This window comes from Phodopus roborovskii, unplaced genomic scaffold (assembly GCF_943737965.1).
Source record: "Phodopus roborovskii unplaced genomic scaffold, PHOROB, whole genome shotgun sequence".
NCBI lineage: Eukaryota > Metazoa > Chordata > Mammalia > Rodentia > Cricetidae > Phodopus > Phodopus roborovskii.
The window spans coordinates 6,171,495-6,193,559 of record NW_026126415.1 but is presented as its reverse complement, the minus strand read 5'-3'; the positions used below and the strand labels follow the sequence as shown (position 1 = coordinate 6,193,559).

The following is a 22,065-nucleotide window of genomic DNA, read 5'->3' as shown; positions in this document are numbered from 1 at the left end:
AAGTTAGGTAAAATACAAAGTTAAACCAGTCTGTATGTTCTACAGAAGTAAGATTTGCAATTCCTTGGGCTACTAGCAATTTCATATTAGCAATTTGAAACATCCTTAAGGCTTAGTATTGTAATAATTCCACTCTTCACTTTCTAGAGTTTGACAGGAGATAGTCAATATCCTGAAGGATTTTAGAAGTTCTTTTCAATGCTACCAACACACTCTCTTTATTAGTTGCTTCTGGCAAGGTTTCTGAAGACTCTGATGTGCAGTCATCAGAGCACTGTTTGCTTTTCTCGCTAGAAGTCAAGTGCAGGACACCACTGTTTTCCAGGAGCCCTGCATTAACGAGTTAAGGAGCTTACCCCACACTTTCCATTACATAATCTGATTTTCAGAAAACCTGGCTTCAGTATAAAAATATTTCTTGGTTGCAAGGACTATCAACTGAATTGATGATCACACTGGGACTTCAGAGTTTATGGAAGCCACCCTTACAGATAAGGAAAGCAGTCATCGTGTACAGAAAGTGAGGAATTGTGTGTGTTTGGATGGAGGTTTAGTGGCAAAGTAGGAGATGGGGGTTTAGTAGGAAAGAAGAAAATCTCAGTAGCGTTTCTTAATGTACTAACATAAGAAGGGAAAAGGAGATGGATGATAGGGTTAGGAATAATGAATGTAGTGCATTTTTTAAATTAAAAATCTAGAGTAAAAGGCAAATTTCCTTCTCTTGCACAACTAGTTTATTATTTGAGTAAGGTTGAATAACTATTTGCTCCCAACTGAAACAGTCCCTTCTAGATAGAGGAGGGAGCTCACAGGGCTGAGAAGTAGATCAAATGCACACTGCCCAGGAAGTATATGAATCTTACAAGGCTTAGGAAGCTTCTAAAGAGTTACCAAATTCCCAAGGTCTCCACAGGAGCAGCTGTTGGGGAGAGGCAACCCTGACTAGGTGAACTGTCAGCCACCCTGAGCTGTTAGGACATGGCTGCCTTTGAGTCATCTGGCTTCTGTAAATTCCACCTCACACCCACACTCCTGAAAGTGACCCCAGTAAACTCATCAGTTCACTATGCTGGACTTGGGCAAAACTGTCCCTCTGGTCTGTTGTTGGTCACCTATATGGGGTGAATAAATGTTGGATCGTATCTCCCCAGGAAAAGTCACATAATAGTAAGATTACAGAAAAATGAAGAGAAAACAAATTTAGATGGATGAAAAGTTTCACAATGAAAGTTACAGATCTATTTTCAGCAACTATGATTTATATAATAACATAAGAGAAAATGTCTCCAAAAGAGATCTTAATCCTACTTCATCATTCCTTACCCAATTCAAACATAAAAGGATAAACATTAACATAACAATCTATAACAAGAAAATATCTCAGATAGCATCTGACTCAGCAAAACTTGGCAACATGTATGTATGGACTAACAGTCATAAAGTACAGTCATTATGAAGCTCAGAATGAAATGAAATATTTCTGTAGGATAATACATTCTCTTAAAAGGATACAGTTAAATTTCTGTATTTTCTCAAGCTCAGAAGCAACAGACCTATGGAAGATAAAGGATGACATTGGGGCATGAACTCTTACCACATATGACAGAAAAAGGCAAGGACAACAAATATGAGGGATGATAGAAAATTCTAGCAGAGCCCCTTATGTGGACGTTCTATCTTGTCTTCTTCACCAAGTTAGAATAAAAATTCTCTAACGACTACCTCTGAAAAATGAGTGAGGACATTATCTAAAAACAATGCTTTGTTCAAGTTACTAAGAAGTTGAATCAATAAAGCTAATGATGGCAAGGTAGGAAAACACTGAAATATAATTTAGAGAGCTATTTATTGTGCAATTGCTTCTCTTCCTTCAAACTACACTCTTTGACTAGACAGAGGACAGGGTTGGGGGAGAGGAGGGGAGTGGTGATCAGAGCTGCTCCTCACCGCTTTCACCCACAGGTGCTATCTATCACCAAAAGACACTTTTACTTTCATTCTCTGTCTCTCCTTTTTTTTTTTTTTTTTGGTCTCATTATGTTGCCCTTGGCTGGCTGGCCTCAAACTCACAGAGATCCACTTGCCTCTGCCTCCCGAGTGCTGGGATTAAAGGTGTGCACCACCACTGCCTGGTTCCAGCTTCATTTGTCAACAGTAATCCTCTTTCAGTTTTTATGTAAACGAGGCATTTAATAAAAAACAAAACCAGCTATCACTTGAGCAGTGATTAGTGATCAGTTTTATAATCAGATGCAATTTCCCTTCTTCCCAGCTGCTTTAAGCAAGTTTCCTGCTCTGAGTCAGAGTTGTATCTGCAAAGTTCGATCCTGAGATGCTTGGCACACTAAGTCACATCGACTGTTTTCATTTGATTTATTCTAACACGTATTCACCCAGGCAAAGGCTATAAATCAGGCTGTGTGAGTATGATTCTGCCACATTATGCTAAGTCACATTAAACTTCCTTTTAAAAGGTTAATACATTAGGCTGTGGTATAACCCAGCAGTAGAGTATTTCCTACTATGCGCCTTTACCTACTGTATACCCAACAACGAATGGTATTTCCCTACTATGCACCTTTACCTACTGTATTCCCAACAACGAATGGTATTTCCCTACTATGAGCCTTTACCTACTGTATACCCAACAACGAATGGTATTTCCCTACTATGAGCCTTTACCTACTGTATACCCAACAACGAATGGTATTTCCCTACTATGAGCCTTTACCTACTGAGCCATCACCATGCCAGCTCTTGTGTCTTAGTCACTGTCCTACTGCTGTGACGAGACACCATGACAAAGGCCAAGTCTGACAAAAGAAAGCACTTAGTTGGGGGCTTGCTTAAAGCTTCGGGAGGCCTAGTCTGTTGTCGCCATGGCAGGGCCATGGGCAGGGAGCAGAAGCTGAGTGCTACATCCTGGTCCACAGAGGAAGAAGCTGGGCCTGGCATGGGCTTTAGAAACCTTGAAGCCCACCCCCTAGTTACATACTTCCTCCAACAAGGCCACACCGCCTAATCCTTATACTCTTTCCAATAATGCCATTCTCTGGTGACTAAGCATTTATGAGCCTATGGGGGCTGTCCTTATTCAAACCGTCACACCTTGATACTAATTTTACAAGAAATATAAATACCAATTTTCTTTGCGAACAGGTGACAGCTGTTTGGGCACCTGTCTTGGACTAGTGTGGGTCAGGCCTCTGCACCACGATGTTACTGCTGTCACATATCTGAAAAGAATACATTAAAAACACTTGATAGGGAAACTCATTAATTGGTATAATTAATTTGTGCAATAACAAAAATTAAAGTAAAATAAACAAAAACACTTTGATACTAACATACTATGTAGCTAAGGATAACCTTGAATTTATAATCCTTATGACAAGGATTAGAATTACAGGGTGTGCCACCACACCTTGTTTTAAAATTTTTATTGAACCTCCCACCCCCATATGCTGGGGATGGAACTCAGGCCCTTGTCTATGCTGAGGAGATGCTCTACTACCTAGCTATACTCCCAGCCTTAAATTGTAGACTTTCTATATATAAATACAAAAGAAATGAAAAAAAAAAAAAAATCAGTAAGACAGTTTGGAAAAAAAGGATAAAGAAAAATTTTAACTGAGGCAGTAAGATTTTCTAAATCATATATGAGACATAGGTGAGGTAACCTTTAATTTTATTTATATTCACAATATAAAGAAAACATAAATCAAAACAAGAAAGGAATACTTGCACTTGATTTAAAGCTCAAATTTACATGTATAACTCTTTCTTTTTAGTTTTTCAAAGTAAAGTGAAATTTCTTAAGCTTGCCTGCCACTTACCTTTACAGAGTCTATGCAAACATTTGCCTACTAAAATTTAAACCTGGGAATGCCCATTGGAGCATATACATGAATAAACAAAATATACACACATGCATATGATGAAATGTAGCTTAATGAGCAGCAAAGACAAGTTTAATAAATTAAATGATCTGAAGTGACAGGATGGAACAAATCATTAAAACATTTGCCAAAGGTAGTATAGTATCTATTTGAGATAAATTGTTTAAAATAGCAACTGAATGTTGGAGCATTTAGATCAAAACAAGACCATCCAACAGAAAAATAAATTCAAGATGTTAAGTAAATGGTTCTGTGGGCACTGACAGGTAACCCTGCTATAATGTCAAGACTACATGTAGAGCCACAACCAATTGTGAATTGCATCAACAGAAAAGTTATATTCTTAAAAACTAAGCACCTTCCCACTTAAGAATTTCCATCAGCTAGTTCTAATGTTTTTATTTCACAGAAATACATACAATTTTGGTCACTTACAGTCATTTGTAAACTACCTGTCTTTCAATTCCGTCAAGGAATTAGAAAAGCCTGCTAACACAATTGGTCATACATACTCTTCCCAGCCAGTCAGCCATGTTTGAAACATTATTTTGAAAAATCACTTGGATGCAAACAAATGTTTAAAGCTGACTTGATATGTTCCACTATATTAAATTTCAGTGTAACTGAAAACTCTGAAATCTGGAAAAACTAAAAATACACATAACATTTAAGTTATATTTATACTCTATCAGTTGAAATATGAAAATAAAATTGCTCTTCCATACCTGTCATATGCTCCTGGATGCTCAGTCTGAATTAACTGCTCCTGTCCACCAGGAAACATTAATCTGCACCAACTCAAGTTGAGACCTTCATTTACCTGAAGAAGGAAAAGGAAAAGGCAAGTTTTATCATTCTAAAACTAAACACTATAACATTAGCAACAACAAAAAACAAAGGAGTGGATGAATCATTACACATTTAGTTTGAAAGACTGTACTTGAATAGGTTGTGGGTATAAGTCATCACCCACACAGATAATTACCAGAGAATACAAATGCCAATCCTTGGGCTGGAGAGATGGCTCATTGGTAAAGAACACTGGCTGCCCTTACAGAGGTCCTGAGTTCAATTCCCAGCAACCATTTGGTGGCTCACAACCTTCTATAATGAGGTCTGATGCTCTCCTCTTCTGGCATGTAGGCTCTTATGTGTAGATGTATAAAATAAATACCTATTAAAAATAAACAAACAACACCAATCCTCCACCGCCCTCCCTTGGGTTTTTGAGACAGGGTTTCTTGTGTAGCTTTGGAGCCTGTCCTGGAATTCGACCTTGCTGTAATGTGCTTTTTTATTTACATAAAATAACTGTTATACTTTTCTGATTTTTGCTAGGAAATTCACTGAGATCAATAAAGTCTCTTGACAGGACTCTAGCACCCAAATGGTGGCTCACAACTGCCCATGACTCCAATGTTAGGGACTCAGATGACCTCTTTTGATCCCAAGAGCTCCTGAAAGCACATGGTGCACATAAACTTACACAGGTACACATATACACATAAAAAAACCCAACAAAATGATAATTTGGGATAAAGTAACAAAATTACAGTTATGAAGAAGCAACAAAAGTGTATTATGGTTGAGGGTCATCACAATATGAGGATTACAGCATTAGGAAGATTGACAACCACCAGTGTTAAGAATACTCACTTGTCTTTTTTCAGTTGAGCTAAAATTCCAATTCAGCGTTAGAGTGACGCCATCTACAAAGACAGCGTGAACTTTGTCATCAGAGTAGGCAAGAAATCTCCCCACACTGGGTATGAGTGATTCCTTCAGAAGCACGGGCAGGGTATTGTTAACATTTACTCCAGGTACCTAAAACCAAGTAAATAGATAGCACAAGGCAGAATCTTCTATGAAGAAGGTTAAATAATTATTAATGAACTTTGAAGTAACTCAAGATTTTTAGTCAGAAGTTGACTGCTAGAGAACTCTTGTTCATATTTTAACTTTTCAAGAGTTATACGTCTAAAACTGTCTACTTAAGATTAAGTTCTAATGTCGCTGAAAGCTACCATCTGCTATGAACTTTACATAGGCAAAAACTAAATTATAAGAGCATATAAGTTTACAATCAAATGAATATGGATCCCCAAATTAACGTCTAAGAATCATTTCCGCTAAGCCAGGATTAGTAAATCTACATTTACAAAATTAAAATATGACACTATCATAGTTTGTATTGATAGTGCTTTTACATAACTCAAATTCAATCAATTCCCACCTCTCCTCTATTAAAACAAACAACTGGATATGGTAGCTTACATACATTTATAATTTTAGCACTTGGCAGGCTGAGGCAGGAGGAGTTCAAGTCTGAAGGTAGCTTGGGCTATGTAGTAAGCTCAAGGGCCAGCCAGGTCTACCTAGCTAGATTCTGCATCAAAATGCCAAAGAAAAATAGAAATGGGTTGGTATAGCTTTGTGACAAAGAGTGCGTGATTGGGGTGCTCTGAGCCCAGGTTTGAATCCCAACATGGTGAGAGATTACATACAATAAGGTATATGTGATATCAAAAGTAAAACACAGGGGCAAGGGCTGTGCCTAAGTGACAAAGAGTATCTGAACAGTATGCCTTGAGCTTAAAAAAAGACTGATTTTCCACTGTCTATGAGGTAGGTATTCTCTTTCTCTTTCTCTCTCTCTCCCTCTCTCTCTCTCTCTCCTTTCTCTCCCTCTCTTTCTCTCTCTCAAGTTTTCTGAGACAGGGTTTGTGCTGGCTGGTTTTATGGCAACTTGACACAAGCATAGGTTCTGCATTTTCATAATTAATGACTGATGGGGGAGGACCCAGCCCATTGTGGGTGTTTCCACCCTGGGCAGGTGGTCCCGGGGTTCTTTAAGAAAGCAGGCTGAGCAGGCCATGGGGAGCAAGCCAGTAAGGAAGCAGCACTTTTCCATGGCCTCTGCATCAGCTCTGCCTCCACAATCCTGTCCTGCTTGAGCTCCTGCCCTCACTGCTTTTGATGAAGAGCTGTTATATGGAGCTGTGAGTGAAACAAACTTCCCCCTCACGTTGCCTTTGGTCATGGTGTTTCATCATAGCAATAGAAACTCTAAGTCAGGGTTTCTCTGTGTACCCCTGGCTACTCTGGAACTCTCTGTAGACCATGTTAGCCCACCTCTCTCTGCCTTCCAGACTCCTAGTGATAGGATTAAAGGTTCGTGCTACCACACCTGGCTCAAGGTAGATATTCTCTTGAATATATAAACAAGTTTGAATGTTACCAAGAATTTCTCATGATTTAGATGAAAGCAATTTGAATGAACAAGTAAGAATCCAAACAACTAACGGCCTTGCTTTCAGCACGTACCGTTTTCCAGCAGCAGACATGATAGTTGTGGCTCAGTGACAGCCTCGTCTTGGCACAGTGATGAAGAATTCTGTGGGCACGAAAAACATTCGCTAAGTGTCTGCAAATAATGATAGTTTCTCTATTTGCAAACATCTGGTTCTGTGATGAAATGTGTTTTCAACATCCTGAATGCCATATAACAGCTGATGACTGTGGCCACTCACTTTCCCAGAAAGTGTTAAGTTCCTACATGGGGCTACCATCTTTCCCCCCTGCCCTATCTTGCTAGCTGAGGAACTCCATGCATGATGCTCAGGGGCTCCTTTAAAACTGTTTAAATTAATTAGTTATTTGCTGTGTGTCTGTGCACTCACGTGTGCAAGTGAGCAGTCACGTGTGCCATGGCATGTGTGTCAAGACCAGAGGGCAACTCTGGATTTGGTTCTCCTTCCACTTTGTGGCTTCAACAGGCCGAAAGCCCAGGCTGCTGGGCTTGCGCAGCAAGCGCCTTCCTTGCTGAGCCTTCTTGCTTTCAGATGTTCTAAAGAGGTGACAGAGTCACCTGCCCAAGAGGTTTAGCATAGAGAAGCAGTTAGCTATGTGTAGGAAATCAAATAATAATTTCCGAGCCTGCTAATCTATTTTGGAAATTGTTTACAGATAACTTCATAAAACACATTATTTAATTCAACATTGTGTTTCATTTTTTCTAGGTGCTGTAGATTAATAAAAGAACCAACCAACACTTTAATCTTTAGTACACTCTCATAAAACTTTATTACTGTGAAAATAAGAAAGTGGGAAAATTTCAAATGTTCCCTCAAATCCCCAACTTAATTAAGGCAACCATAGGGATGCTACACTTGTTGAGAGAAATAGCACTGTAGTCCTTCTCAGGAACTGCTCACTTCCTGTTTATCCAGACTTAAATTTCAAAGCCAGAAATACTCCTGTAATGCTATGGATTACTTTTTAAATTACCAGATCAGAAAAATAGACACATAATTCCATTGTACCCACTGAGTCCCAGCCTTAACCATAAGAAACACATCAAGGTATTGAGATACATGATTTTTCTGCTAAGCTGAACATCACGAACTCACCTCATTGCTTGCTTAATCAGAGAACGTACAGAGAAGATGCTTCCAGGTCTGTCTGGAGGGAGGTTATTTACGGAATAAGTTTTCTCTTCTCTCTGAAAGTTTAAACAAACAATCACAACAATAAATCTAGCCCTTATTACTTAACTATTTTTGCCTTGAAATGTGTGTGTGTGTATGCATATATATACATATACCAACAAAGAAAGCAATTATTTTAATACTCTAAAGCCCATAAAACCTACATATTTTCATGGTATTTTTATGATGCCTTTCTGGTAGAGGGCAGATGCACGCTACTGTGTCATTTCTTATGTGGGTGCTAGGGATCTCAACTCAGGGCCTCATGCTTATGAGGCAAACATTTTACCCACAGTACCATCTACCTAGCCCCCAACACACACATTTTTTGTAAATATTAATTAAAAGTAATATAATGACTCAAAAGTAATGCTCTGGGCTTTTAGCATTTTAAATCGACAAATTCTGTGACAGAAGAATTTAGCTTCTGATTTAAACAAACTGTTTAGGATGTTAATGGATAACAGTGGGTGTGACTACAGTAAAAATAAAGTGATTGAGCTGGGCGTTGGTGGTAAACGCCTTTAATGCCAGCACTCGGGAGGCAGAGGCAGGTGGATCTCTGTAAGTTCGAATCCAGCCTGGTCTACAGAGCTAGTTCCAGGACAGACTCCAAAGCAGTACAGAGAAACCCTGTCTCAAAAAAAAAAAAAAAAAAAAAAAAAAAAAATCGAAAAAGTGATTGATAATTCACTAGATGTCAATGCTGACAGTAAGATTACATTAATTCCATGGTGAGAAGTGGGAAGTAACGTTACATAAAACAGCAACTTTTTCATCTATCTAATCTTTCTATCTATCTACCTATCCGTCTATCTATATCTATCTATCTTAGAAAGAAATTTTAATCAAAACCTTTGAATTTTCATAGTTAGCTTACCTTTTCTGATTCTTCTTGACTTGAATGATGAGTAAAATAGCTACCGAAATAAGTTCCTTCTGACTTGAAAACCGATCCATCCCCAGGATAAATCTCTATCGAGTTTACATTTCTATGGGTAAGCCTAAAGTAGAGAAATACTCATTTTATTAAAATCAAGACTAATGTATCTTATATGTTTATTTCAACAGCTAAGCTCAGAGCTTCTAGAATTCAGAGAATCCTGTCTTCACATCCCCAGTACCAACCATAGGGACTGATACATACATAAAGAGTCACCAAAGCAAAGTCTATGCACAGAAGTTGAATATCACATATAGGAGCCTGACCTGTATGTAACACCCTGCATCACACACAAGAGCCTGACCTGTATGTAACACCCTGCATCACACACAAGAGCCTGACCTGTATCTAACACCCTTATACCACACACAAGAGCCTGACCTGTATGTGACACCCTTACTCCACACCACCTTCACAAGCTCAGGATAGGAATACTCTTCATCAGACTGTGTTTGTAACAGTGAGTCACAGAAGTTCCACCTGTGAAGGGTAATATATGAGTATTAATTTTGGTTGTTCAAAACAATTGTCATTAAAAGTCAATAAAACAGTACCACCATGCTTATTTCTTGCCTAACTCTCTCTCTGTCTCTGTCTCTCTCTCTCTCTGTGTGTGTGCATTAGAGAAATTTAAAAGCAAGTCCTACTTTGCCATACATCTTTTCAGTAGTTGTCAGAAATCTCATTAATGGATCTCAGTATGATATACATTTAAATTTTTACTAATCTTTAAAATTCAACCTGAATTCAAACAACAAATCTTTACTGAAATATCTACAGTAGGCTAGGCCTAATGCTCTATGCCCCGAGAATTTAATGTCCCCCAAAGCAGGTATGTTTTCTGTCCCCAGTAGAGATTTCCCATCTGGTAATGTAGTAAAACAGTGATCACCAAGTCTAGAGAGAGAAGAGGCAATGAGTGCTGTGGGCACCAATAAGGACCTAGCTTATCGACAGCTTTGAGAAGCCACTCCAAGAAAGTGAGGCCTGAGCTGAGGCAAGGATAAGAGGTGGCGGGGAGGAGGGCAAAACTCCTGTAGAGCAGGTGCAGGCGCAGGCACAGGCGCAGGGGCAGGGGCAGTAGGGACAGAGCCTGAGTGAGCACTCAATTAGTTCAGCAAGCACAGGGAAATCAAGGACAATGACAGCAGAGGTGAGGACTACAGAGAAGGAGGAACCAGATCATGGAAAACCAGCTATGTTAAGGAAATGGATTTCACATAAATCCAGTAAAAGAAACACTAAATTTAGAAGCATAAAGCCTCTTCTGTCACATATCTTGAAATTTCCAGTTTTAAGTAGATAATGATGGCAAGGCCAAGAGTTACTCCTATATTTTATTTTAAGTAAAGTGTGTACTCAGAGAAGGCCTAGGATCAAATTTCAATTCCACAAGTGCTGGAGGTGTAACTTGTATGAGTTCTTTATCATTTCTGGATCTTAAGTTCCTCTACAAAAGGATCACAATGATTTCTTGTAATAGGATCACTAGACCAAATGCATAACTAGAACAGTGTTCTAGTACTTTGTAAGTACTTTGTAAAAGTGAATACACAAAAATGACTGGAATACTTATATATAGTTCATGCTTAATTATTACTCATCTTTGAATGGAAGTTAAGTTTTTGACCTAGCCATGAAGGACTCTTCATATACTGAGCCCTTTTGAGAAAGAACATACTTATAGTCAGTCAGTCAGCTAAAAAAACCAGGTAACCTTTGGGACTGATAGCAACAAAAGAAACCATAATCAAAACTGTTGGGTCCATGGTCTAGCCTATGGGTCAGGGGCAGGTCTATGGTCTATCCTATGGGGTCAGGGGCAGGTCCATGCCTGTGGGATAATGGGCAGGTTCATGGTAGCCTGTGGGTCATGGGCAGGTTCATGGTCTAGCCTGTGGGTCAGGGGCAGGTCTATTGTCTAGCCTGTAGGTCAGGGACAGGTCCATGGTCTAGCCTGTGGGGTCATGGGCAGGTCCATGGTCTAGCCTGTAGGATAATGGGCAGGTCTATGGTCTAGCCTGTGAGATAATGGGCAGATCCATGGTCTAGCCCGTGGAATAATGGGCAGGTCTATGGTCTAGCCTGTGGGATAATGGGCAGGTCTATGGTCTAGCCTGTGGGATAATGGGCAGGTCTATGGTCTAGCCTGTGGGGCCATGGGCAGGTTCATGGTCTAGACTGTGGGGTCATGAGCAGGTCCATGGTCTAGCCTGTGGGATAATGGGCAGGTCCATGGTCTAGCCTGTGGGATAATGGGCAGGTCCATGGTCTAGCCTCTGGGATAATGGGCCTCTGGGATAATGGTCTAGCCTTCGGGTTATGGGCTCTAGTGACCAACCAGAGGCTCACTTCTAGGCTTTCTCCCAAAGAGCCTTGAGCAGGCTCCCGCTCTTTTGCACTTTAATAATACCCTTTTAGGGAGAGTGACCTTCATTAGACACCTCACATTGCCATGAACACTATCTTTTAAAATGCAAGATTTTAGTCAATCAAATGAGTTTAAGAATAGTAATATGCCATACAAATGGACTTTGGGAGCCCATTCCATATAGAAGGATACTCTCTCAGCCTAGACACACGGGGGAGGGCCTAGGCCCTGCTCCAAATGATATGACAGACTTTGAAGACTCCCCTTAGGAAGGCCTCACCCTCCCTGGGGAGCAGAAAGAGGATGAGATAGGGGGGCCGATGAGGGGCAGGGGAGGAGAGGGAACTGGGACTGACATGTAAAACGAGACCGTTTGTAATATAAATTTTAAAAATTGTAAAAGAATAGTAACATGCTGGGTGGTGGTGGCATATGCCTTTAGTGCTAGCACTTGGGAAGCAGAGGCAGGTGGATCATAGTGAGTTCGAGGCCAGCCTGGTCTATAAAGAGTTCCAGGACAACAGCCAGGACTGTTACACAGAGAAACCCTGTCTCAAAAAACACAACAAAAAAAGCAATAGTAACAAATAGGACTGAGGGTGCTGACTCATGCCTTTCATCCTGGCACTTTTGGGAGGCAGAGGAGGACGATTTCTATGAGTTAGAGGCCAGCCTGATCCACACAGAGAGTTCTAAGGCCAGCTAAGGTGACAAAGAGAGACCTTGTCTCAAAAAACCAAAATCACGGAGGGAGGGTGGAAGAGAGGGAGAAGGAACTGGAATCAATATGTTAAAAAAAACAAAAACAAAAACCCCAAATCAACCAATCAACCCATCAGAAAAGTGTCAGACGATCTAGAACGCCATGCTCAGTTAAGGATGGCTCACCCCAAATCGCTCTGAGCAACAAGCCACCCCTGCTTTACCTGTGCATGTGTGGGGCAGGGCAGCTGAGGAACAAGGCCCTGGGAAGAACAGAGATCTCCTTTCCACTTTCTTCTGGAGTGTCAGAAGTTACAGTTCCACTCGCAGGGAAATCCACATCAATTTTAGACACAGCACTAACTTGGTTATAAAAACGAAGTGCTAAAGACAAAGGGTATTTCCACTGCTCAGGACAGGAGGCGACGGACCAACACTGCTTCACCCACGTGTATACACATCTGTGCTTTGCGCCCGGGGAAGGCAGCTCCTCTCTCCCTTCAGCTCCATGCACACAACAAGTGTTTTCTGAAGCTTCTTTAGATTTCAACATCTGGTAAAGAAAGTCGTTTTCTTTATTCTTTAATCTTCGTCCTGATAAACTTCCACATGTGCCCATTCTGCTGGTCTTTCCAGCTAGTTTATCTTTCGGTACTGGACCATTTGTTTTGGATGATATTAAAGATGAATCTGGCTTCTGGCTCACTTGACACAAAAAGTGTACTGTAAATTCATGCTGAGATCTGGGCAGGCAAAGATATGCATATCCATCTAGTGATGTTACCTTCACAGCACCACTTTCTGAATACGTGATGTTGCCATCTCTATCAAGACTGGGCCATTTTACTTCTGAGAAATCAATGAAGATATGCTGAATTGAGAAAGGGGGGGGGAGAGGAGAGAGAGAGAACATAGTATTTTCTGTTAATGTTCATTCTTCCCATAGTTTTAACACTGAAAGTATTTTGTAAGAAAGGGTTTATATACTTGTGTTTTTACTACCTAGAAAATGAAAACTGGGATATATGGTTTTACAGACAACATTGTTGTTAATAATATTTCTCTTAGAAACACAAGAGAGAGAGAGAGAGAGAGAGAGAGAGAGAGAGAGAGAGAGAGAGAGAGAGAGAAGAAAGAGGTAGATACCACCTGATTAGTGCTAAACTTACTATGATTAAAAATATTCAATGAGTTAGGGAGAGGTGGATTTTCAGACCACTCACCCCAGAACTCTAATCTGAAAAAGAACAGACAGGAGGGAGATGAAGGAGAACCTGGGCTGTGTGGTGTGCTGTGCAAAAAAGAGCAAATGGAGCTCACAAGGGATGGAAATAGTAAAGAAGTCATTGAGAAAACAATGCAGAGAACACAGGAACGAATTCAGTGCTTTAAAATGTCACACGAGCTAGGAGAAGGGGAGAATAATTATTATTTTAAGTGGGAAGTTTTATTGGGGGAAGAGAAGGGAGTGGAGGAAGGGAAAGGAGAGGGGGAGAGAAGAGAGAGAGACAGGGAAAGGTCTGTCAGTCTGTCTGTCCCTTCAGAGGAACATCAGGAAAGAGAGAGAATTATTTTTTAAGGTGGTACTAGAATTACCAGACAGCATTAGTGAAATGCAGCATTATCAGATGAACTAAAAAGTAACCACAAGTACCTGTTCTAGAAGGTGCCCAGCACAACACTGGCTAAAATAAATTCCAGGTGGATTTAAAAGTAATTTAAAACAATTCAAACACTCAAAGGGAAACTGACCCTACCAAACAGCAGACTCCAGTTAAGTCTCTATCTGCTTTTCACACAAGAGTCAACAGTACTGTACATACCAGTATTTTCATCAACTACTGAATACAGTTCAACATTTCAGCTTCTATCTTTATTAACCATTTTACTAAATCCATTGTCAAGAGAGCCTTTTTACAGAGCCATGCATATCAGAGTACTCATCACAGGGGACGTGACCGATGGTTACCTTGTGCAAGGAGAGACAGCTAGGAGAGACCACTGCCCTGTGCCCACACTGAAGCATCGGAGCAAATGACACCATTTTAATGACACAGTTATTCCAAAGACAGCGGGGGGGGGGGGGGGAGAAGCCCTGTGGAATAAATTACAACTTACAACACTTTATAGCTCCTCTGCCTGCTAAGGTTTGGATATGAGGTGTCCTTCACAAAGGTGCAGGTGTCAAGCATGTGGTCTCCAGCCGGGGGCATTGCTGAGAGGTGACTGGATCATGAAGACACTGACTTCCTCAGAGGATTAATCCACTCATTAGTTCACAAATGAATGGGCTACGCTAGGACTGGCTGGAGGAAGGGGACGCCTGGGAGAGCAGCCAGTGCTCTTAACCTCTGAGTCATCTCTCCAGCCCCCAAAAGTAAGCCAATGAAATTTCTCAACAGTATCAAACTAACTGTTTACAATTAACTTGTAATCAGATATTACTTATAAAAATGTGGTTTCAAAACATTACCTTTTTTCTTTCAGGAGGTATGAGGCTTTCAGATAAAAAAGGGCACGTAGCTGAAGAGTTTCGAAAATCGAGGGCTCGCTGTAGTTGCTCCTAGAAAAAAAAAATATAAAATTATTTGGAAATAAGTTTAGAATGAGAAAACTCCAGAATCCTAGTTACCCTTCATAGCAGCTTCAGCAACTTCTTTGTATTAAAAGAGTATGGTGATATTGCTTACTCGGTAGGTGCTAATGACAAAGTGTGTCCGTTGACGAATCCTCTCTGGTTGCTCTAACGGATGTGTTGAAAGAGGAGGTGCCCTTTCAAATAGGAATTCCGAGCCGCAGGGAGAGAGTTGCAGTGTGGAGCCATCAGCGTACTGCACTTGCACCGAGTCATCTTCGTAAAGAACCATTCGGACTTCAGCTGCCATGTCTATGCCTGGGTGGGTCACACTGCCGCACAGACTAAAGGAAAAGGGACCCGGTAGCACAAGTACTTTTCTCAGTGCTCAAGAGTTTCACCAAGCTAGACACATCATCGCCACAAGGCCACCGCACACACTCTTGGTAGGAGAGCAGCGGTCTCACCTTGGTGGTCTAACTATGAACTTCCTTAACAAAATGCCTTGAGTAACCCCCACGACGTTACTCCACTGTTAAAACACAACCTGGAAGGAGAAGACACTTCCCAAAGGCACAAATGTCCTTCTAAGTGTACTGTTTCTTAAGTTCAATTTTTGTATATTATATGCTCAGGATCTCATTTCAGATAAACCAGGTATACTTGGTAAGAAAAATGCAGCATTTTGGGCAGGCGTGATGATTCAGGATGTGAAGGTGCTTGCCATGCAGGCGCAATGGACTGAGTGGTGTCCCTGGAATTCACCGTGGAAAGCAAGAACAAAGTTACAGCACACATGTGCTAATTTCCTTGTTCAGGTCACTTGAGTAATACTGGCTTTTAAAAAATGTTCTTGAAACAAAGTATTTTCCATCTCAAAATCTTTGTGATGTTCTGTCTAGCTTGTCTTCTCCTTGGCTTATTACACCACAAATTCTTTGTCAGCATTAAGGTCTCAACACAAATAACACTTGCACAAAAGCCCCACTTTATTAACTAGGCTCACTGCCCCACACATTCATATCCTACTTTATCTTTTGTTCTCATAGATGTCAATATTAAGATCATTTGCCTTTGTTTTCTCCTACCAGGATGGAAAAACAGAATGGCCCTCACCCGTCTTACTCATGTATCACTGGGACCTAAAAGTATTAGGCAAAGAATGTATACTTTCATCAAATAATGAGAAAGTGAATGTTTAAGTTCTTCTTACCCTTGAGTTTTTGCAACATGAGTTGATGACACCTCTCATTTCTCGATGCTTTCTTCCTGCAACTAGTTTTCTGCTGATGTTTTAAAATCTTGCTTGAATTTGGCCCTTTACCTCCTTTTGTTGGAAAGGTCACCTCTCAATTCCTACAACTAAGATCTTTCTCCTGTTTCTCCTCCAATGTATGTCTATAGTCCTGTCAGTTAACTTCCTACAAGTCCCATGCTTACATCACCTGTTTACATACTTGCTAAATGTCAAGAAACAAACACGATGACAATAGGTGCAGGCAGATATATACATGTGCACACATACACACACACACACACCTACACAGATATACTTTGGCTGGTATTGCAAGAGAAAATAGGTGTTGACACATAATTGAAAGAGTCTGTATTTTCTGATCCTAGACTGTGAAATGGGATCACTGCCTTTGCATCTCCCATATAACAACTTCACTTAAGTTATTATTTAAATAATCAAGCATACACAAGAGAGCGCAGTCTTCAAAATTTTTGGCGCGTCGACAGGACACCGTAATCAGGTTCCAATCCGGGTTTTGGCCTCCTCTGCACTGTTTTATTTCTGCTTGCATTCTTACCATTCATCATATCATGTCTGGTATAACGAACTGGGAAACCTCGCTCTTCAAAGTATCGTTGTCTGGTTCCCGGGGACAGAGACTCGGGCGGGCCCACGCGCTCTTGCAGACCACCGCCACACCCGGCGCCCACACGGCAGTTCCACGTCCAGAGGAGAGCAACCGCTTCTCCGGGTTACTGCAGGGACACGGTCACGACGAACAAACCAAACCAAACCGAGCAACACAAACAAAACCAGACGCGGAGGTAGCAGTTTGAACCTCCCGCGTCAACAAAGGGCCGTCTCCGGAAGGAGCGAGGCAGGGCAGGAAGTCCCGCCTCACTGCAAAGGGCGGGACCGGAAGAGGCGGGTCTTTCCGGCCGGGCTCTGCTCGCCACCTACTGGGTGCTCCGTCCTCCCGCGGAAGCGTGGGCCACCCTTCTCCCCCTGCAGCAGACGCTAATGCAAGGGCGGGTTTTAGCGGAGTGATTGAGTTTTTAAGAGTGAAGGTGCAGACTGCTTGTTTTAAGACGTGCCAGGGAATTCTTCTGATTCTTAATCCATGATTGCTTTTACACGTGTGCCGGCAGCCTGCTGCGTCAGCAATGTCAGGGGCGGATTAGCCCGGTTCGCTGGGAGTCGGGGTGGGGATTGAACTGGAAAGACAAAACAATCATTTCATTAGTTGTGGGTGTCCCTAATGTTAAATAAGTTCAGCCACCTGTGACACCATATAGTGGACTGAGAAGATATTTCCATGAAATCTGAAGGGCTTTGTTTTGTTTTGTTTTTAGACAGGATTCCTCTGCAGCCCTGGCTTTCCTCGAACTCCCGAGTCTGGGGATTAAACGTGTGTGTCACCACCGCCTGGCTTCCGCCCTCCCCTCTCCTCCGCCCAACAATTAACTTCTTATCTGTTGCCCACAGAAATAGTCGTCCAGATTTTAGACAAAGTGTCCACAACACTCCAGACACCGTAAAGCAGACCTCCGTGGGCTGCCTTATAGCGCCCCCAGTATGACCACGAGCCCAGAGCAAAGTGGGCAAAGCATCCGCAGGGACACAATCCATGACTTTAGCTTGAAATCTGGAGTTTTAAATAGGTGCTTGCTAAGTACAAGCAAAGGTGACGGTTCTGTGTTAAGAATCCGAGCAGTCCAAGAGAAGGATGATTTCCCTTAAAGGGGCTGAAGCTTGTAGGGAGGAAGGAAGCCGGAAGCACTGGGGCCAGATCACTATGGATGGAGCAAGATTTAAGGAAATTTTCTGATTCTAAATTATTAAGAATATATCTAGGCAACTATTTTCTTTAAAAAAAGAAAATAAGATTTAATAAGTATATTTGTTTAGTGCAAGAGATTTAAGCAAAGATAACAGCATCAAAGGGTTAGGTGGGGGGAACCCTAACTCAACCATTTGAAAAAAAACACTGAAATGCAAAATGTTCCCAATCTTACTTATGTGATTTTTTGTTTTGTTTTTTGAGATAGGGTTACTCCGTGTAAGTTTAGTCTGTCCTGAAACCCGCTATGTAGAACAGGCTGACCTCGAACTCAAGAGATCTGCCTGCTTCTGCCTCCCAAGTGCTGGGATTAAAGCGGGCCCACCACTGCCTGGCCGGTTTTATTTCTTAATGACCCCTGACAGCATGTTTTATACATTGCAGTTGTTTTCCACCCCTGCCCTTTCCCCCTCCAAAGTCTGAGACCTGAATGGAATTTCTACTACAGGAGATTACATGGGTTTTTGAAAGATTCCTGGAATTGCTGATGCTGATGGAGAATGGATTGTGGGCAGCAAGGATAGAAAAAGCTCAGTAGGTGGTTCTTGAACAAATGAGAGAAAATAACCCCTAGAAAGTAAGTCCTCAGCACTGAGACAGAAGCTCCAGCAATTATTTAGATTAATTATATTCTTGGGACTTACTAGACCGAGGACTTAAGAGACGGTGGTAAGACTCTTAAGACTGCCCAACTTTCTGGTTTGGGCGAGTGGGAAGGTGGCAAAAATTATAAAGAATTTAGGAAAAGTTTGAGCTGGACTTAAATTTTCTCAGCTCACTTGGTGAAAATTGCAAATAAGATTTGGCTGGAATTGGGAAATACACACCCAGAGATCAATGGCTTTTGCAATGCTAATTGAAGATTTAAAAGAATGAAACAAAGATTGTGACATTAGAAAATTAGGAGGGCTGAAGAGATGGCTCAGTGGTTAAGAACACTGTCTGCTCTTCTAGAGGACCTGGGTTCAAGTCCCAGGGAGCACTACCAGGTGTAAGGATTCAGGCACTATGCTGGCCTGCCCGTCACCTGGCAGAATGCACTCAGGCACTGCTCTGGTCAGCCCAGTGTTCCGTGAATACTATCTGCATGCAGTGTCACCTGGCAGAATGCACTCAGGCACTGCTCTGGTCAGCCCAGTGTTCCGTGAGTACTATCTGCATGCAGCTGTAAAGGTCCACTTAACGTTCTTTGCTCTTTCTACTCCTGTTTTCCTCTTCTGTACTGTCTCTTTACCTCTTTTCTCTTCCTTTCACACCTCCCTCCTCCCTTCTAATAAAACTTCTCAAGCTCTGTCTGCCTGGCATGTTTGTTCCCTGCCTCGCATGCCATGGAATCCATCATGGCCCCTAACACAGGACCCCCCCCCCCCCAGCTTTATCCTAACATTGGTGCAAAAGATTAACACCAGGTAGACACTGCATGCAGGTAAAACACCCATACATACAAAATAATTTTTAAAACTCAGGTAAAGTTAAGAGATGCCCACAAGCTGGGTGGTGGTGCACATCTTTAACCCCAGCATTGGGGAGGTGGATCTCTGTGAGTTCGAGACCAGCCTGCTCTACAAGCGCTAGTTCCAGGACAGCCTCCAAAAAGCCACAGAGAAACCCTGTCTCGAAAAACCAATATATATAAAGAGAAGCCCACAAAAGCATTACAGAAGAGCACAAAGAAAGCAAACTATTGTGTCTTGGATGCCTAGATGTTTTTAAATTTTGTTGTCAGTATTGCCAGAAAGCTGAAACAAAGATCTATTAGGTTTAGTGAGGCAGGGGCCAGGGGCATTGGTGATTTCAGTGAGAATCACTGCATATATTAGGAAAGAAAACAATGGATTTAAGGAGCAAATAGGGAGACAAGGAGATGGATAAGTATGGGCCACTTGAGAAAACTGACTTTAGGACTCTGGTACTAGAGAAATTAGTCAGTTTTTTTTTTTTTTTTTTTTTTTTTTGATAATAGCATGGGGTATAGCTGATGAAAAAAAAAGACATTAAAAGAAAAAAAAAAAAACAAAAACAAAAAACCACCAACCATTAAATAACAGAATTCACAAAAGAGGCAGGAATGTCTAGTAAGGTTGCTTCCTGTAGAGGAAGATATAAATGGATACAGATGTATTTGTGTACATTTCACTGTTAATGTTTTTCCTGTAAAGCGACTAATGAGAGGTTAGAGGGATGACGCAATTGAAAATGGCCCGAGGGAATACAGCAATCACTAGCACTGCAGACAGGCTATGTGACAGTGGTGATTCTGAATTTACAACAGCAACATCTACCAGAACCACGGCTTCTGAATGCCATGTTGTGCTCACAGGACCAACATAAGGCAGCATCGTACATGAGCTTAAGTTACTCCTGTCTGTCAAAGTCCAGTCAAAGACCACCAGGCTCAAAGCCTGTTTGTGTTGGCAAAATTGGAAGGGTTTCCTTCACAAGGGGATAGAGTGCCATCTTTACTAAAAGTTCTTGAAGAAAGATTCCGAGGAAGTCCTGGGGGAAGGGAGACCAGTTTGGGGGAAGAGGCTGTTTCTGCAACAGTATAAAAAGCAGAATTTGAGTGCTGCCACGAAACAGGAGCAGTTCAGGAACTGGGTCTCTCTGGTAATGGATGAGCAGAAGCAGTTCTTGGTCAGTTTGCTGGAAACACAAGGCTAGTGTCACAACAGCACTTTAAACCACTTTAAACTCTAGCAGCCTCTTGGACATAAGCTCTACGGTTCCCCCAAGTATATGTTCTCTATCATTGTGACAAGCCCAGTCCACTGAGATACAGCATGTTCTTGCCTTCTAGCTAAGATAACCTGACTGCCTGGCTAAGATCAATATTTGTTTTGTTGTCACAACTCAAGACTGATATTGAGTGGCACCAGTGCCTATCTACTCCTATTTCTACAAGACATTCATATTTGTTCCTCGTCAAGACATGCATTCTACAAGACAATGCGACACAAAACCAACTCATTAGATTCAGAACCAAGAAAATGAATATAGCTGTAAGGCTTCTTCCTGTTTTGGTATGCCCAGGCTCAGAATCCAGTGAAAATGCTGTCAGAGGTCCAAGAGAAATGAAGCCATCTGCAAAATGCCAATGTTCTGGTCAACAACTCAGGTCTAGACCTAGCTTTAGTCTTCATGGTCACAAGGTGGCTGCAAGGATCACAGCCCCCAGCTGCTCAAGCTGTCGCCATTCTACTCTTACTAAGGCGTTTTTACTGTTAGTGCTAGGGATGGAACTTAAGGCCTTCTGCACGCTAAGCAGATGAACTAGCCCCACTAGACCCTGGGTAGTTTTTTTATGTAGAATCTACAATGCATGTAGATAATGTTGATAGTTACACAGAGTATAGTAACTGGTGACAATGAGGTGAGTGGTCAAATACCGGATGTTTACAGTGACCACTAGATGTCTAAAATATATGCAGCCCAGTTGTCTCTTGGTAATTTTGTCTTCAGGCCAGAAGAGGGCACCTGTATTCTTTACAGATGGTTGTGAGTCACCATATGGTTGCTGGGAATTTAACTCAGGACCTCTGGAAGAGCAATCAGTGCTCTTAACCTGAGCCATCTCTCCAGCCTCTCTTGGTATCTGTTCTAATATGCTGTTAACTATTAGGTTCTAGACTGCAGGCTGTGCTAGTATGACAAATTCCAAAATATCCAACTACACATGTACTCGTTCTTTATAACATGGACATGGACTCTAGAAACTAATGTATTAATTTCTCAGGTTCATTTATTTGTTATCAAATTCACTTATTCAATTGACATTGAGTATCTACTTTTTTTTTTCCAGACAAGGTTTCCTTTGTGTACTCTGTAGACCAGGCTGGCCTCGAACTCACAGATATTCGCCTGTCTCTGCCTCCCAAGTGCTGGGAATAAAGGCATGTGCCATCACCTCCTAGTTGAATATCTACATTCTTACAGCGATTTCTCTAACTTTTAAACCTTTTTTTCATGTAATCAAGCTTAACAACAAATTCTTTAAAATACCATTTCAAAAAC

General features: G+C 41.5%; 1 protein-coding gene across 1 annotated transcript; it reads right to left on the bottom strand.

Moving 5' to 3' along the window:
* Positions 1–110: 110 nt before the first annotated feature.
* On the bottom strand, positions 111–15,302 carry CUNH5orf34 (chromosome unknown C5orf34 homolog). Its single transcript, XM_051183098.1, has 12 exons — positions 15,093–15,302; positions 14,876–14,965; positions 12,627–13,273; positions 9,711–9,809; positions 9,267–9,390; positions 8,309–8,400; positions 7,224–7,293; positions 5,556–5,723; positions 4,625–4,719; positions 3,141–3,236; positions 1,513–1,553; positions 111–330 (listed from the first exon to the last, which is right to left on the bottom strand). The coding sequence occupies exons 1-12, from the start codon at positions 15,285–15,287 to the stop codon at positions 137–139; spliced, it is 1,911 nt and encodes a 636-aa protein (XP_051039055.1). The 5' UTR covers positions 15,288–15,302; the 3' UTR covers positions 111–136.
* Between the last annotated feature and the right edge of the window lie 6,763 nt (positions 15,303–22,065).

Coding starts and splice junctions, on each gene's coding strand:
- CUNH5orf34 (XM_051183098.1), bottom strand. CDS start 15,287: ATGGCAGCTGAAGTCCGAATGGTTCTTTACGAAGATGACTCGGTGCAA. Junction 14,966..15,092: donor TTGTCATTAGCACCTACCGA/GTAAGCAATATC, acceptor TTTTTTTTCTAG/GAGCAACTACAGCGAGCCCT. Junction 3,237..4,624: donor CATCCAGGAGCATATGACAG/GTATGGAAGAGC, acceptor TATTCTTTTCAG/ATATGTGACAGCAGTAACAT.